At 36.6% G+C, this 12,539-nt stretch overlaps 1 protein-coding gene across 1 annotated transcript in view; it reads right to left on the reverse strand.

The window, feature by feature from the left end:
* Window positions 1–393: 393 nt before the first annotated feature.
* LOC134419937 (mucin-5AC-like) overlaps window positions 394–12,539 on the reverse strand; it is a 48,383-nt gene continuing 36,237 nt past the window's right edge. The window contains exons 31-48 of the mRNA XM_063159539.1: window positions 12,249–12,472; window positions 11,223–11,397; window positions 10,786–11,036; window positions 9,313–9,496; window positions 8,755–8,953; window positions 7,701–7,879; window positions 7,403–7,472; window positions 7,021–7,118; window positions 6,635–6,666; window positions 5,732–5,909; window positions 4,963–5,067; window positions 4,700–4,734; window positions 4,215–4,337; window positions 4,005–4,103; window positions 3,226–3,354; window positions 2,528–2,585; window positions 1,819–1,924; window positions 394–1,304 (exon numbers count right to left, since the gene is read on the reverse strand). Of these exons, the coding sequence (XP_063015609.1) occupies window positions 1,073–1,304; window positions 1,819–1,924; window positions 2,528–2,585; window positions 3,226–3,354; window positions 4,005–4,103; window positions 4,215–4,337; window positions 4,700–4,734; window positions 4,963–5,067; window positions 5,732–5,909; window positions 6,635–6,666; window positions 7,021–7,118; window positions 7,403–7,472; window positions 7,701–7,879; window positions 8,755–8,953; window positions 9,313–9,496; window positions 10,786–11,036; window positions 11,223–11,397; window positions 12,249–12,472 (2,477 nt within the window). The 3' untranslated portion in view covers window positions 394–1,072. The remainder of the gene's footprint in view (window positions 1,305–1,818; window positions 1,925–2,527; window positions 2,586–3,225; window positions 3,355–4,004; window positions 4,104–4,214; window positions 4,338–4,699; window positions 4,735–4,962; window positions 5,068–5,731; window positions 5,910–6,634; window positions 6,667–7,020; window positions 7,119–7,402; window positions 7,473–7,700; window positions 7,880–8,754; window positions 8,954–9,312; window positions 9,497–10,785; window positions 11,037–11,222; window positions 11,398–12,248; window positions 12,473–12,539) is intronic.

A 12,539-nucleotide genomic window follows, 5' to 3' on the forward strand; every position in this document is an offset into this window, starting at 1 on the left:
GAGTGTTTTTCATTTAAAGCCGTTTCAAAGCTCTATAGGGCGTTAGGACTTTTGACCTGGAACTATGTTTTATGGACCCAGCAATTCTCACACAAGGGATTCACTGAAAAGTCAAAACAGACGTGCTGTAAAATGCTCAAAATTTATTAATCATAATTGCTTTTTAGTGTCTTAAGGAACAAAAATAAAATAATATTCAAAACCAAAAGAAAATATACCATACCCCGACAACATGACTGAGAGTAAGAAATGGGATAACATTAATTCTGAAAGAAATTACCCAAAAAATCAGTTTTCAAAAAAAAAAGTAATAAATAGTAGTGGTCCAACTTTTTAAACCTTCCTAGGAAAGAATTTACAATTATTAATATTATTATTATTAATGTTATTAATATTATACTTTTGTTTAAAAAAATCCTTCATATGCCTCTGTTGGCAAATATATATATATATATTTCTTCTGTAAACAGTTAACCACATAACAAAACAAAATAAAAAAATCCATATTTTCATACAGCTACTATGCTGATGGTGTTATGTAAACAAAAAGTAGTGTGCAGCAGCTTCTCACAATAGGATTTTTCCTTTTCCTCACAAGAACATGTAGGGAAATATGTCCATTATAAATTTTTCAAAATATTGAAGTTTATAGTTTTGAAAAGATATGGCTTTCTGCCCTCTAAGTTTTCCTCAACAAAGAAAAGAAACTTATAGAAGCAGAGGGGTACATTTTTCCTTGGGTTTGGTTTGTTTCCTGGATTTGTCTTTTGATTTTTCTCGATGAACTGGAATGAAAATGTTATTAGAAGTCCAGCACTTCTCAGAAGACAAATGAACAGAAAATGTCAAGATGAACTTACACCGCTCAAGGTGTAAAAGAACAGACGTAAAAACCAATGGGAGATATATTGATAATGAAAGCTGAAATTCTGTAGACAGACAGACTGAGGGTTTATGCAGAAAATATCATCTGTTCATCCAAAATTTTAGCTGCTCTTGACACTTTTGTATTTTTTGAAGTTTCTTTATTTAGTCTTATGCTCAGCCCTTGCTGGAGGACTTCTCTCTAGTTCTAATTTTTGACATTTGCTTGCTCCTGAGAGGTCTTTATCTGCTGTGTCTCCTGTTGGGTGTTGCCTTGGGTAACGCACTCAGCATCCACACAGCTGCATTTCTCCACGTAGGTGTAGGAGTGATCAAGGGAGGTTCCATCACTGCACATCAGAGTCACCTTTCTCTTGCTGGTCTTGATTTCCTGACAACACGAGCATTTGTGCACCATGGTGTTTGTCGTTTGAGAATATCTGATAGAAAAACCAATGAGAAAGATTCAGAATTTGTGTGAGGTATAATGCTGCCCCTCCCAAACATTACAAAACATAACCAGAAATTGCATGCTTGCATGTGGGACTGTTGCTCAATATTAGCATTCTTACAGTATTGTGGTGAAATACAGGTAAATTGCTCCTCATTGCAAAAATTTATGACTAAGTCTTCATTATGGCACGGAAAAAGTAAAGAATTATTCCAGATCATATAGTGAGCCAGTCCAGTGAGATAACAATGAGAGACAAATAACCTCAGTTTCAAATGGGCAAAATCAAAATTTCAATCTATTCACTATGATGCTGAACAGGCTGTTGAACACTGAATCTCAAGATAATCAAGCTAGCACAATATCATGTTAATTAGCACCATGGAAACAGTTGATGGCTGGGTGGATGTTGGACACATCAGAAAAACACTTGTGATTTGCTTGATGTAACTGATGTAAAGAGTAGAAGACAAGAGGCCACCATTATCTTTTATGCCACTTACCGTGAGTAAGCATCACAGCTGCCTTCACAGTACGTTATCTCAACAGGTGCTGGAGACACACAGCCATTATAGTTGATGACAGTAGTCGTATTGTACTTCATACAAACTGAGGTCATCACAAAGCAAAGGAAAACAGGTTAAAATACATGTGCATATAAATAGATAGCTGTGTATGATATGACAGTTTGTAACTGAAAACTAAGGAGGATGGAACAGAAATAAAAAACTAAGTCACAATGCATTTTTCTTTTAATTGCTGAGGGCCAAATGAAGACTTGGTGTTTGTGTTATCAGTGGATGAAACTCTCCCTTTTTCTTAGACAACTTGATTCAGAATGTAGAAATTAAGAGCAGTACTGTAGTAACTGCTTGATGCACACCCATCTCTCAGAACTGGCTTCACTTTCCTCCTTAAAGAGAGTGTATCTATGGAAGTTGGAGAGTAGTCATTGTCCTCACCCTCCCACAAAAAAGCCAGCATTTAACAGTCGGGGATAGAAAAGTTCATTATCTGTTTCACTGGGACTTAAAATGCATAATGGAAATGTCATGTTTCTTTTCCACCTGTTTCCTTTCTCATCCCAGTGAAGCAGTGAGCCCAAACCTGGTCAGTTCACCTCATCTGTCTATGCACCCATTGTGCAAAATGAGTTAATATAGCTAACCAGGCACATATAATCAATACTTTTAACAAAATTATATTACTTACGTTTCGGTACTCTTCGGCACACTAAACAGCAGCCATCGTCAGATAGCCTGATATCATCCTTAAGTGGGAAAACATAAAAAGATAACTCAGGTTTCATATCTGCATGCTAAAGCAGACTTTCATTGCTTCCTGATTTTCTCTGGCACTAGAGAATGTGTATATTTTTGTATTTCCATGGAATCTAATTTCAAGTAAGGCTAAATATTAAGGGCACATAATTCTTATCAATATTAAAGTAGTGATTTGAAAGTTGAAATGGAGGAAAACCCTCAGTTTAGTAGTATAATTTCAGCAAGCAATAAAGATCCTAGAACATGTAAGTCAAAATATTGTGACCAAAGTCAGTAAAGGTGAAGGATTAAAACAGACAGGGTAACACAATGAATGAAATAAGTGACTTGCCAGAGGCTAATTTTTGCTTCTAGGTCACTTGACATTTTAGGAATCCAAAATATTATGCTGTATATTTTTCTCTCATGTCTGATCCTCAGTGAGGATTTTTGTATCACTCATTTTAGTTTTGAGTTGCTTTTCTGAGATAAAATTTGACTGGGACTAGGTTCAGAGAGGATAAAAGGAGAGCTACTTCCTGCATGATGCTTCTGCTAGTTATTTTCATTGGACACTATGATTCTTCTGTCACTGGTGTTTGGCACTGCAACCTTTCCAGAAATGAGAACTGGAAGGACAGTACTTACTGGATCACAGTCATCATGGTTAAAGGCAGGACAGCTTGCCTCCTTGATGACTTGAATGAACTGGTCAGCATGTTTTTCACATGTGTAAACAGTACAGTTATCACCAGGTGGATTCCAATGTTCTCCTTCCTGAAAGTAGTCAAAATTAAAACAAATTAGGATCATCTTATATAAAAATGAAACAAAAGCCTTCCAGTATCTTATTGTTGCTGTGTATAGTAGTTTGATTATTCCAAACAACTTCCTTGAATTTCAGCTGATAATTATTTGCCATATTATCATACTGCTATTAAGTGTTTTTCATTGACCAAATGAAGAGGTTCTATTTTTATATGGATATAGAGGTGCTTTTTGTGTGAATACGGTAAGTACATGGACTCATTTGGAAAGAATGATATGCATTTCAATGGTTTTGTCATTAGAATTTATGGATGTGTCAAAATGCCTCCACAGATAAAATTGTCCTTTGAGCAAAAGGATGCTACAGTTTCAGAACTGGAGGCAAACCATAGCCCTTTGCCTTCACCTATGTATTTTCCTATGTTGATTTCTGAAAGCCATTGTTCAGTATCATAGCACAGTTGCTTCCAGAAGTCTTAGAACTGGCGTTTTGTGGTGTAAGGTATTGTTTAGGCTGGAGATTGTCCAGCCCCTGCCTGAGTAAGCATTTGTCTAATTTGAAAAAAGATGGAGGAAATAAATGTGACAACAACAAGGAGAGGAAAGAATGCAAAGACTAGCAAAGTTCCCCAAAAGCGAGGTAAACCAGAGGTAATTACATGGAGCACGTGTGTAATGTTGTCTCCCACAGTCACTACACAAGCCGCTGCCTTGCACGTGCCACAGCACTGTCCGGGTTCCACAGTGTATTTATAGCCCTGTTTTGAAAGAAATAGAGAGACAATGGCATTAAGTCAGGTCACTGACCTGAACTGGTGGTTATTAGAGCTGAGAGGGGTAGGAATTTCTGGCAGCAGACCAGCACTCACCAGTGGGCAGTACGTGTCACAGATAACAGGCTGGCATGTGACCGCGAGGTGGTGAGGCCTTGAGGGAGAGGATGCAGAGCAGGTGCATTCTTCACAGGGGCCTGATGGAACTGCGGCTCCAGGCTAGGTGAAGTTGGAAAACCCCATTATTAGTCAGTTAAAACAAGTTGCTCCGTGTATACAAGTCACAGAAAATACAAAGATGAACTATGTACAGGCTAAACTATCCATAACTACAATTTTGGTTGTTTCATTTAAGCAGAGTTTCTGGTTTGGTAATATCGATTTTTGAATCAAATTCTGCTAATGCAGAAAGGAGAGCATAATAAGATTTTGCTTGTCCAGAGGGTATTAACCTCAGCAAAATAATGAAGTTTCATCTCAGGCCTTCCTACAAAATATAGACCATGATAGATGTCTCAAAAACACTGCACTGTGAACTATGTGAGGCTATATTTTTATAGTGAGTAACTCTGTGTACTTACTGCATAATAGGTTTCGTTGACTACACAACCCTGTCCTGTAAAGAAGGAAGAAAGAGGTGTAAGTTTTAGGAGACAGAAACGTATGAAAAAACTTCTGTTTCATAGCTTTGTAGATCCTTTTTGTAAGCTGTGGCAGTGGCCTTAAAACACACATTCACGACAAGGCCCAATATGATACTACAGATAACTTGCATCTCTAAGATTTTTGTAACCTAGAAAAATACAGAGGTAAATACCACATGAGGAGGGTGCACAATACTTACTGCATTCGAAGATAGGACAGCAGTTTCCAGGTGGCATTATTGTGATTATTTCCTGTCCCTCTAAGCACTGGGGTGTGATGTCAGCACAGAGGCTTGTGTTGCAGTCTGTTTCATGTAAGAGAATATGGAAAATAATAAGCTCAGAATTTTTCAATTAAAGCAATTTTGTTTTACATGAATTTCTGAAGTCTTCCCATGGGGTAGATATGGTGTTTACACAAGATAGTTTAATGACTAATTCATTCTATGTGCCAAGGTGTTTTCAATGTGATCAGGCTTTCCCATAATCTTTGTGAAACAAAACACTGAGAAAAGTAATAATTGCTGGAAAGAGATAATTTCAAAGAGAAATTTGTACCAGTGGGGAAATCTGATGACCCTCTGCTCTGATAACTGATTCTGGAACTTTTCTGAGCAATTTTTAAATAATCACTACTATTTTTTAAAGTTAATCTTCCTAATACTGGCCTTTGAAATGAAATCACAAATGTTTTGAATGGTTTTTGAATATTATTTCAGGTAGTGGCAGTATTAAAGGCTTTCAATGTAAAATTATAGGAGATTTTCAGTTACTTTTCTAAGTCTAACTATATAAAATCTTTTAATCTTTAAATTTGTTATCATTAGGCATTTACTGTATGCTCTGCAAGAAGGCTCTAAAAAGCATTATGACATCAATGCAAAGTATTAAAAATGCAAAATTATTGCTGTAGTTTCCTAAAATTAATATAACCTATTCCCCATGATAAAGAAATAAGACAGTACTCACAGCACTCAGTCCTAGTACAGCATGGATCATCTGGTATTGGTATCTCAACAGGCATATAACCTGGTTCTTCACAAAATATTTGCTGTGTCAGAGAACATTCGTGCTTTTTACACTTCACCTTAAGAGTATTTTTGTCACAGACACATTCATGGCAATCTTTTGTCCATTTTTCTCCTGGCTAAATAAAAGAGAAAAACACAGACAAAAGAAAGAAAAAAATTAAATACAAAATTAAAGCAAAATAATTTTATTTGCTTCTAGTTAACATATTCACGCATATAGTGATAATTGATTATATCAGCTTTTTCCTATTCTAGATTTCATAGGAGACCCTCAAACTGCTTATTCCAGGAAGACATTGGAGGCTGCTAAAGGTTCTGAGTTCACAAAGCTATTACTTTTTATTTGTTAATAGTGTTAGTATGAGAGTTACAGGAGTTCTAGGAGAAGCGATTGAGCCTCACATCCATTTTTTAATAAGAGATGATCATATGACATACTCATTTCCACATTAGGTTGCTGATTTCTGTGCAGCTGAGGAACAAAGAATGCAAGATATGAACATGATAAGCAACAAGTAAACTTTGTTCTCCATTTCTCCCTTCATTTCTAGTAATTTTAGCAAGCCAAATTTGTGGAAATAAAATAAGCATATATGCCTAAATTCCACTACTACCATTTCTCTCTCTCTTTTATTTTTAAGGGTTTTTTCCTGCCTGTGAGGTTAATGAAAGAATATTTTATCACATATTATTAAATTTCTTAGGGGTGCTCTAGTACTCATTATTTTTAAGACTGAAACTGAACAAACATTTGTGACAAAGCTTTGGTTTAGTGGAATACTAAATATCATCTTGTTTCACTTGTTTGTGCTCATTAAGCCACACTCATTGTGATACTCACCTGTCTGGACATTCCATTTGGTTCTCTGCAGACTAGAGAGAAAAAGAAAAAAAAGAGACAAACAAATGGGTATTTACACCACTGAAAACTGACAAAGGAATACATATGTGCAGTTTCAAATAAAAAAAACTGTGAAGATAAAGCTAACAAGAAAATGAACATGCAGACTAATTTTTCTGAACTGTAGAGTTCTACCATCTCAGTGAGTCTTACGTAAGGATGGATGATGGGAAAAAAGGGTAATATTGACTATTATTCAATTTGTATCTGGGGACACTTAGGGAACCTGATGTGCAATGATCTGACCATGTAGAAGATGACTGTAGAGCTCAGGCCTCCTGACTAACAATCTCTGCCTCTATTTATTCCTCAAATTAGCCACTTACAGCATTCGGAGACACAGATGCTGCTCTCTGCATGCAGGAGTGTCATTCCTTCAGGACAGAAACAGCCTTCAGTTACTCCATAGCCAGGACGCTCATAGCTGGAATGGGAAGAATATATGTGCTTGAGTACAGCACTTTTGTGGTGAGGCAGAGGGCAGAGCAGTGTATCATGTCAGATACAAGAGAGACAAAATATGTACACTTTCTGAAGGGCAACAGGAAGCACCTATTCCTAGAGCTGATTGGTATTTATAAATCGTGAATAAGTTTGTGAAATTCACAACACATTTCATTGTGAAAGAACTCAAATTTCTGAGGAAAGTAGATAGATAAGAAAAATATAAGCAGGTGCTTCAGGGTGGGGTGTTTTGTTTTTCCCTACCTTTGGTCACAGCTAACTGGATTAATGGGCCCGCACGGCTTGTATTCCATGCTTGACGGACAGCTGAATGCTGTATGGAAAAAGACAAAAAAAAAAAAAATTAAAAATTGACAGTAGATGCATTTTTTTCAGAAAAAAATTACTACAGCTTTGTCTTCTTAATCTGCAGCTTCTGTGAGAAAGGACCCCAATGGGTTTTTGTAGACAATAACCAAGTGTCAGATATAAGAGGTGTTTAGTGAATAAAGCAGTAATTTCTACCATTTATCACGCACATTTTGAATCCTGCAATACTTACAGCATGTATTGTTGGTCATTCCTCTCCAGTCAATGCAGACACCTCTAGCAGCACACTCTGTAGCATATATCTCCAAACTGGAACACTGCATGGATTCATCGTCTATGCGACATCCATCAAAAACACAGCCTTTGAAAAATGGTTCTGGTGGTATCACGGTATGACATTCTGCAAAAACCCTGCAGACGGGAAAGAAAGCATCCCCCTTCTATATTAATGAGCCATTATACAAAGTCTGTTCCTGTCAGACAATACTTTCCAGTTAATACCATGTGACTCTGCTTCAGAAAGGAAAGTATTATGAGAAACAAGATCCTAGGAATGGCCAGTAAGCTGGGAGATAGATTCAGGAAGATTAAGAAATCTGTAGTGCTTTTTTTTCCTAGATGTTAATGGTCATAGTATTTCTGTATGTGTACGCAACTTTTTAGTGGCGTATGGTGTAAAAGGCAACTGCACTACATTGAGAAAAAAGGAATGAAAAAAGTAGCAATAGAAAATTCACACATAAAAGAGCTCCAAACTTACTAGATACTACAGAAAACATGTGTAAGAGGGCTTTTATAAGTAACCTTGTCAGCCTACACAGGTATATGACATACTTCAGACAACAAGCCTTTGCACTTTTGGAACTCCATATTTTAGGTAAAACGTACAAAGAAAGAAGGACATTTCTCAGCTGTTTGCATCTGCTTTCTTCACCTTTTTGGCAAGTGGCTTCTCTATGATTTGTACTGAAGACCCACTTCAAATTTAGAGTTCAGTCTTTGCTTAATACTTAATGAACAAACTCTGGAAATATTGCATCCAGGGAGAATTGATTTTAGTGCTCACTGCATCCCTGATTTTCTGACTTTACCTCTCCTTGCTCAGTTATCTTTGGCATGCAAATCATTAAGGCAGACCAGTTTCTTTTGCAAAGGCCTTTTACTATATATATTCTGTCACTGAGCTGACATTTTCAGTTATTATCACATGCTAAAGCTATAGCTGTTATTCTTCTAGTAAGATACTGAGACAGTTGTGTCTAGAAAAAATGAATTTGTTTTCTTACTCGCTTAAGATAAGTTTGCAGAGCGGAGGTGTTTGACATTGAGGCTTTGGTGGAGGTGTGGTTATAGTTGGTGGTACTGGCACTCCATGGCATGACTTGTTGTTGTCAACAATCCAGTGATGAGCCATTTGGGGACAGGAGGAAATGATCTTACCACTTGGTAAGCGGCATTCATCTTCTTTATTGTTTGTACATGTTCCTGGAAGAGACAAGGTGGGTAAGTCTCCTAAGCCACATCAGAGATGACAGTACATTCCTGGGCTGATATGTTTAGGTGTGATGTGCTCATAAATGCATATTTTCCTTTGCTTGCTAGGGAACACTCTCTAGGTTGAACTTTAGGTTGTGGAAAAAACAAACAGATGTAAAACCCCGGCCCCAAAGAAATATTGAGCTTTTGACATCCTACAGAAGTTGAAGAGCAAAACTGTACTCATTTCCATTTACTGCTGTTTAAAGATCTCTGTCAATTGTAAGACTGCATAGCCAGAGTGAGTGAGCATAACCAAGGTAGGGGTGGGGAAAGAGGACTCCCTCCAATCTGTGCAGCCTTCTTACCACATTGTCCTTCGGTGTTGTTGCCAAATTTGCTGTATGGGAGCTTGACAGAGAAAATGAGACCACTAAAGGTGATGACTGCACCAATTTCTTCTATTTCAACAATCATATTGATGCCAAGAGTGGAGAAAGAAATGCCATCTTTTTTGAAGCCTGGTCCAACAATCTTTTTGTTGAAGTACATCTGTATACAGGGTTTTAAAAAAAACACCAAAACACCACATCAGAATAAGCAATTCTCCTTCCTGATTGTTTTAAATAATATATTTTCTAATCTTCACAATTATGGATAAGTCCATATTGTTGTTCATCACATCCAGTGCCCATTGGCATCCTAATGACAGCATATATTTGCATTGATATCTTGGCTTATATTGCTATATTGCTAAAATGGGATAATAATCCAAGTGGCCTCTACATACCGTGTTTGTGATAATTGTATGCTAATACACAGTATTCTATGCATATAAATCCAAGTATTTTCATTGTATCCCTCATGATTATGTGCCTTGGAAACATTTTTCATATGAAAATGTGTGGTAGTTTCATTTAGCTACAGAAACATCCCTGTCATTATTATGTGATAACTTTGCCAGATAGTCCACACCATCTCTATATTACATAGTGATTGACATAGGAAGAGCTGTCTGAATTCAAAATGAAGTCAGATGCCCTTAGTGCCAGTTTTATGTAGTAGTGATCATATTTATTTGTTAAAATTTTCAATTTGCAGCCAGTATTTATATGAGTTAATGAAGGTAAATTATTTGCCTAATAGTTTTTCGTCAGAATTTATTCTGCAGCTCTCTTCTCACTGAACCAGGCTAAAGCACGACTTAAAATTGTCAGTCACTGTTTTCTTTCACAGGGAACCAATGTGTGTTTCTGACTGAGAATTTGGCATGGCACTGTAAGGAGAGAGTGCCTATTCAGACAAAATTTTCTCCCTTTCTATAGATTCTCTGATCAACAAATAGATTCTCCAGTGTAAGAGTGGGACTATCTTTTCATTTTCACTGGTTTGCCAACACGACTTTGGATCATGAACAACAGGTGACAGTCTAAGTTACTCCTTTTCTTCAGCTATACCTCTCTTCACTGTAGGAAATTGAAGGGGGAATCATGTCAGGGCTGTTTTGGTGCCAAAGTTCCATATGGAGAGAAAGCAGTCATCCAGCAGATAAGGGATACATATCCATCTTCCTCTGGGAGAAGATTCCTGCTTGCAATTTGTGTTTGTGTTTCCTCAAAGTGTGCTTTTTTTACATAACAGTATGGCACAATGTAACAGTTTTCATGAAATGTGAATTTTGTTCTTAGCATCCAGTGCAATCCTCTTTTTCCCCCCTAGTGATATCCTCTGCCCTGATCACCTCCATGATGTGATATTCTAACAGACTGTATCTCAAAATAGCATCAGTAAGGCTTATAGACATTAGTTCTTTCTTGCAAAAATAGAAAAAAAGTATTTACCACATTGGTCATCACACCATTCATGAGTTGACGAGTCAGCACCACTTCTGCAGATTTGTAGAAAATAATAATAGATTTAGGGCAGGAGAGTCCATCTTTTGCATCGCAGTAATAATTGTCAATGTAAACACGGAAGTTGTCATATCTAGGGACAATCTGTTTCACCAGGACGTAAGTGCAGTTTTCAAGGAAGGTATAATAGATTCCATCAAAAGTAATGTAATGAGGATCACCCCATCCACTACAGACACCTGTACAGAGAAAATATTTGGAAGATTAAGATGAGAATTTAGGCAGAACAAAATCTAAAACCTGAAGATACTGCAATTTATAGAGCAGCCCTAAGAAATGAAAATGCCCATATAATCTGTGTAAAGCTTGGCTGTTTCTTCTTTTTTTTTTTTTTTAATGTTATTCCTGTATCTAGTGATGCTTACATTGACACTCATATCGGTAACAGCATCCATTTTCATCAGGTACCAGCGTTGGTGGATATTTGTTTGCACAGGTAATTTCCTTTACCGGTGGGCAGTATGTTGGTACTACATCTATGTTGTTGTCTCCATTACAGATGACTTCTGTACAGTTGGATAATTTGAAACTTTCTCCAGGCTGCAAAATGAAGAAAAAGCTTTTTTCAAAAAACTCTGTAAACAGGTATGACCTTCACTCCTCCTTTTAGATTTATGCTATGTTTTCAGTACTGGTAGTGTTGGAAAGGAAATCAATGTGGGTTACTTCTCTTCAATTTTGGTATTAATGACTTTTAACGGCAACTATAGGTATTCAAAATTCTGACTGTGTTATGGGGAATAAACCACACTTACATTTCTGAAACTAAAAAAAAAGACTAAAATGAAAATTTTCACTGAGAGAAAAAAAGCTGTCAATATTGTACAGGATTAATTTTTTTAATGTTAAAAGGAGGTGGAAACCTTAACTACACCAGTTACTTCTGCATGAGGAACTCTTCTGGAGCTTGGGACACGTATTAGGTTACAGGAACTGCTTCCCTCTGTTCTGTGTATAGCGTAATTCATGGTCAACAGAGAACATAATAAAAAAGTTTAAAGGAGCATAGATAAAAAAACAGGAGAATGGAAACAGATACAAGCCTTCACTGAATCTTAAATATTTCCCTTTAGTGAAAAAATAAGATATAAAAGAAAACTCCTTATATTATGTCATTGAGAAGATACCTTACAGATGCAATGCACCAAAGAGTTTCACTAAAAATAAAGTAACAAGAAAAGAATATTGTCACATCTTTTAGAAGTATAAAAAACTAAAAGACAGAAAAAGGAAAAATTAAAATATTATGTCCTATATATTGCACATCATTAGCAAAATAATTAAGACAATCACCACATGTAAGGTTTAAACACTAAAAACTCTACCAATTAGACACCACCCAAAAAAAGATATTATTTCAACAGTTGAAAACTAACACAAATGTAACGTACTTGTAAAGGAGGGTAAATATTGGAAACACAACCATGAAAAGCAGGACGTGTAGAAGTGGGAGGCAGAGGAACTGCTGTTGTTATTGTAGACCACTCAGAGGAACTTGTGGCTGGCAAAGTAGTGACAGGACAATGTACAGCGTGTCGTTCAATATTACACGTTGGGCTACAGATGGCATAAAATCGACATCCGTCACTATCGATTCTATTGTATATCAAGTCACCTGGAGAAAAAGAAAAAAAGAAATATTAGAAGCATAAAAAACAAACAAAAACAGAAAGGCACAAAAA

This window comes from Melospiza melodia, chromosome 6 (assembly GCF_035770615.1).
Source record: "Melospiza melodia melodia isolate bMelMel2 chromosome 6, bMelMel2.pri, whole genome shotgun sequence".
NCBI lineage: Eukaryota > Metazoa > Chordata > Aves > Passeriformes > Passerellidae > Melospiza > Melospiza melodia.